At 51.4% G+C, this 5183-nt stretch overlaps 1 protein-coding gene across 1 annotated transcript in view; it reads right to left on the bottom strand.

The window, feature by feature from the left end:
- Nucleotides 1–5183, bottom strand: part of LOC127208622 (ATP-binding cassette sub-family A member 17-like) — a 64638-nt gene continuing 59455 nt past the window's right edge. Inside the window, exons 18-23 of the mRNA XM_051168113.1 lie at nucleotides 3522–3549; nucleotides 2631–2818; nucleotides 1117–1287; nucleotides 713–903; nucleotides 515–588; nucleotides 1–153 (exon numbers count right to left, since the gene is read on the bottom strand). Of these exons, the coding sequence (XP_051024070.1) occupies nucleotides 1–153; nucleotides 515–588; nucleotides 713–903; nucleotides 1117–1287; nucleotides 2631–2818; nucleotides 3522–3549 (805 nt within the window). The remainder of the gene's footprint in view (nucleotides 154–514; nucleotides 589–712; nucleotides 904–1116; nucleotides 1288–2630; nucleotides 2819–3521; nucleotides 3550–5183) is intronic.

Genomic DNA, 5183 nt, shown 5'->3' on the forward strand with positions numbered 1-5183 from the left:
TCAGGGGCTGGCTGGGACAGCATGCCCTTGTTTGCCTTTAGTGGAGGAGCCAGGGCTGGTGAAGCTCAGGAAGATGTCCTCTAGAGAGACCTGGCTGATGGAGTAGTCTTCCAACAGGTAATCCTTCTTGGCTTGTTCCATAATGCCAAACACCTGTAGGAAAGGGACGAGTCCACCCATAGGTGATACGACGTAGCCAGGGAGAGGCAGTGTGGGAAAGTGCAGGTGGAAAGTGCAGAGGAGGCCACCCTGGAGCTGTCTGCTCTTGTGGTAGAAATGGGTACCAGGGTACCAGCTTGGTCCCTGGCTTGCTATGTGACACTGGGCATGTGGCTACTCTCTAGACCTGGCCCCCGTTCTCTGAAGTCCATGGGGGTAGAAAGAGCTGACTTCCGAGGCTCCTACCAGCTCACACACTACGTGCTGTGACTTCCACACAAACATTCCCCTGGCGTTGGCAGAGTCCACATGAATGCCACCTTCAGGGAGTGGGTGATGTAAGAGGTGCACTCACCTGTGCCCAGCTGAGGTTTTGGCCAGGAAGGTAGTATTGAACCATGCCTTGGTGCTCATCTTCCAGCACGCTGCCTGTACAAAACAGATACTGATAAGGCTGGACTGGAGGGCTAGAAAGGGCAGCCTGCGTGCCCAGAATCCATAGCGGCTAACAGGTCTAGGCAGGAGCCTGGGACCCACCAGCACCATCACTCACCAGGGAAGGTCAGGTCCACAAACGCCTTGAACTTCATTATCATCTCCTGTTGCCACTCCCTCCCGACCTTGGCCTGCAGGGAGTAGCCGCTGCCAAACTTGCTCTTGAGGTGTTGCGGGCTGCCCAGGCACTTGAACTGGCCCTGTACCATGATGGCCAGCCGGGTACATAAGGCTTCACACTCCTCCATGCTGCGGAAAAGGAGACCGCCTCAGACAGCGCCGGAGGAGGCTTGTGCTGACAGATGCTCCAGATTGCCCGTGCTCAGTGGAGCCACGCGCACAGCCTCCTGGGAGTGTCCTGGCGGACTCTGTATCGGGTGCCGCCATACCTTCTGCTCACCGGGTCCCACCCCAGCCACCCATTCTGGCTGTTCCACCGGCCCACAGATGCCCAAGCTCTACCTGTGGGAGGTGATGACAATGGCCTTGCCAGACTCACGGGCCCGGGCTACAGTGTCCCACAGCAGGCGCCGGGCCACAGGGTCCATGCCAGTGGACGGTTCATCCAGGAAGATGACTGCAGGCTCTCCAATGAGGGCGATGCCCGTGCTCAGCATGCGCTTGTTCCCACCACTGGGGGTGGATGGGACAAAAGTGGACAGACACGGAGAACGTGATTGTAGTTTCCATCCAAGTCCCCTTGTTCACCACCCACCTTCTCTAAGCTGCTTCATACCTGGGTGGGGCTTTCAAAACCAGCTGCACCAACTGTTGAACTGTGACTTGGTTTATTCGCTGAAGGTCTAAAGGGCCCTAGGTGGCCAGGCTGAGCATGTGGTCATGAGACTCAAGGCTCTCTGTGAGTGCCGGGGCAGGGCACTACTCATCGGAGAGTAAGGGTAGAGGACTATTACAGTTAACCGGTTTTCTTAAGATACTCACTATGGAGTCCAGGCTAGCCCTGAATTTTCCACCCTCCCAACTAAGCCTCTCAAGAAGCGCTGGGGTTACAGGTGCACAGTGCCATACTGGCTTTATTTATTTATTTACTGTTCTTACTTTATTCGTAAGAACAGTACAATTTAATGTGTGTGCATATGTGCCTGCACCCAGGTACTCATGAAGGCCCAGAGGGTGTCCGATTATCTAGAGCTGGAGTTACAAGGGGTCGTGAGCTGCTTTGGGGGTGCTGGGAACTAAAACTGGCTCCTCTGCAAGAGCCACAAGCACTTTTTACTGCTGAGCCACCTTTCCAGCTTCCGTAACATAGCTACTAGCATTCGATGTGTGCAAAGCTCCATTCTAAATTTTTAAGTGTAAACTCATTTGATCCTCAAAGTAGGCAAAGACTCAAGGCGCCAGGTTTGGGGAGGAGCAAGGGCTCTAATCGACACCTGAATCCCTTTGACGGGGGTCAGAGGCATCTTTCCAGTTCCCAGATCCGAAGACGGGGTGCTGGCAGACACCTACCTACCTACAAGGGCACAGCGCACCACGCCGGGGGCGGGGGTGGGGGTGGGGAGAGTCTGTGAATTTGGGCTGTCAGTAGCTTGCTTTGGTTAAGCTAACCTGAGTTAGGGTTTACTGGCAACAGTGATAAACTACCTCAGGCTCTTTGGGAAACACATTAGAATGCGGTAACTAGGGGGTTAATATGAGAGCCTACCCTACCCAAAGTGGGAAGCGGACATAAAGCAGCAGACACAAAGATCTGCTTGCCCTGCTGTCATAATCACACACGGTAACGTGTCCTTGTTCTCAGACACACACACACACACACACACACACACACACACACACACACACACACACAAACGGCCTCTGGCTTGGGATAGCTCCCTTCACCGCCATCTCCAGTGGCGTGGACAGCAGGGCTCCTGCATGGCTGCCCTGCCAGGCTTTATACTACACTCAGGCACTGAGAAGGGCTGGGGTCATCTGGAGGCGGGAAGGGTGAGGGGACCCCCACATCTCACCTATAGCTCTTCACTAGCTTGTCTGCCTGCATCCGCATGAGCAAGTCCTCAAGGATCTGGTTTACGCAGGTTTTAATGTGGCGCTCAGGGATGCCCCGGATGCGGGCATACATGACAAGCGTCTCTCTTCCTGTCATGAAGTTTAGCAAGGCATCAAACTCAGGACAGTAACCAATCCAACGCCGCACCTGGGTCATATCAGCCCAAGAGGGAGACACGTCACAGAGAAGCCTCTTCTGTGCCTTCCCCCATACCTCGAACTCAGCAGTCCCTGGACCGTCCCTTGGCCTCGTGCCTCAGTTTACCTCCTGTTAACATTCATGTCTGCCATAGGAACATTCATGCAACACGAGGGAGCCGTGAGTGAGGTGACAGTAATGCTGGAGAGTCTTAGTGTAATGAGAGCTTTGTAATTTGGTTTTTTTTAAACAAACAAAGGGTTGGGTGGTGGTGGCGCACGCCTTTAATCCCAGCACGAGGGAGGCAGAGGCAGGCAGATCAATGTGAGTTCGAGGCCAGCCTGGTCTACAAAGTGACTCCAGGACAACCAGGGCTACACAGAGAAACCCTGTCTCAAAACACAAAACAAAAAACCCACAGAAATATCATGGGGATATGTTTTCATTTTAATCCCGTGTGTGGAGAGACGGGGCTACTTCACAGCTGGTTACTCTGATTTGCTACTCTGTCAGCTCCAGATAGTTTGTGCAAGTGTGTGATGTGTGGAATTCTGAGGACTTTTCAAAGGATTTATAAACAGCGCTAGGGCCCCAGAGGAGGGGTGGGCTGTTGATTGGTTACTAGTTGCTGTTGGTTGCAGTTTGTTAAGCAGTCGTGTGCAAAGAAGATACAATAAGAAGAAATTCGATATCCTGATGCTGAAGATGAAACTTGCCCCAAGGAACTCGACACCCCTAATCTGCAGAAAATAATCTAACAGTAACGCTGCCCCCCCCCTTTTCCGCTCTATCTTTTTTTACTTAGTGTTAGGGGGTTGAAAGGATGGAGATGAATGGAGGAAAGAAGAGCTACAGAGCAGCACGTGCTGGCTAGCCCAGGTGGCAGGGTGCAGCCTTTGCTGGTGGTGTTGTCAGTGAACAGGCCTCTAAAGGATGGAGGAGGAGGAGCTCGTTCCCGCCTCCTGCCCACATGTCCTGAAGACAGAAGCAACCAGTGCCCCTATTTTAGGAGTCAGAGGAAGAATCTTGTTTTGTTTTGTTTTTCAAAACAGGGTCTCTCTCTGTAGCCTTGGCTGTCCTAGACTCGTTTTGTAGACCAGGCTGGCCTTGAACTCACAGAGATCCGCTTGCCTCTGCCTCCTGACTGCTAGGATTAAAGGCGTGCGCCACCACCGCCCGGCCTTCTAGCTGATTATTATGTTCTATAGATCTTCCCATGATGCGGCATACAGCCCCACTCCTCACTCAGTTTAGCTGCTATATACCCAGAAGAAGTTTTTAAACGATTCTTTTAAAATGAATTAAATGTGTTCTTTGATAATTCCATATGTGTATATAATACGTTCTAATTACTCTCACCCTTAACTTCCCCCTGACTGTTGTCAACTTCCTGTAAATACCTGTCCCACATTCATGCCATTTTGTTTTGTTTCGTGACTCACTGAGTTTAACCGAGGCTGACTGTGTAAACCTGGGTTTAGAAATGTTCACTACATCTTGCTGGGCTCACTAACAGTACACAGTGGAAGACAATGACATCCCCTCTCCCAGAATCTTTGGCCAGCAGAGTTCAGCAGGGATGGGTAAGGCCAGGAAGTTCCTTAGGTTCCATTTAGAAAATAACTGACTTGGGCTGTTTAGACATATCTGAATCAACATCTGTCTTTTGTTATTATAAATTCAGAGGTCACGGCCGGGCGTGGTGGCACACGCCTTTAATCCCAGCACTCAGGAGGCAGAGGCAGGTGGATCGCTGTGAGTTCGAGGCCAGCCTGGTCTACAAAGTGAGTCCAGGATGGCCAAGGCTACCGCTGTGAGTTCGAGGCCAGCCTGGTCTACAAAGTGAGTCCAGGATGGCCAAGGTTACACAGAGAAACCCTGTCTCGAAAAAAACAAAAAACAAACAAGCAAAAAAAAAAAAATTCAGAGGTCACCACCATGGGTATGCCTACGGTCCAGCACTCTCCTGTCACAGACACTAAAATAAGGAGCTACAGTGTTTGCTTTCCCCCTTTCTACTCAAGAAACTAGGTAACCTGAGGCCACATTGCCTGGGGATAGAGGTGATGAGGACAAGCCCCTCCCTCGTGTCTGCTTAGGGAAGAAAGGAGCAGAGGTTGTCAGGAGAGGGAATGTCAGCTGAGGCCTCCCACGCCAAGGGATCAGCTCCAGGTGACCTGGAAGACAGATGTCTGCAGATCAGATGCAACTGCTGAGAGGAAAGACAATGAGAGCGGTGCGGATGCTTCAGGCATTTCACAGTGAAGCACAGAGATGCTGGCAGACCGCCTTGCCCAATTTACCTTAATCAATCTTTCTTTCTTTCTTTCTTTCTTTCTTTCTTTCTTTCTTTCTTTCTTTCTTTCTTTTTCTT

The sequence above is a fragment of the Acomys russatus genome, chromosome 25, assembly GCF_903995435.1.
Source record: "Acomys russatus chromosome 25, mAcoRus1.1, whole genome shotgun sequence".
NCBI lineage: Eukaryota > Metazoa > Chordata > Mammalia > Rodentia > Muridae > Acomys > Acomys russatus.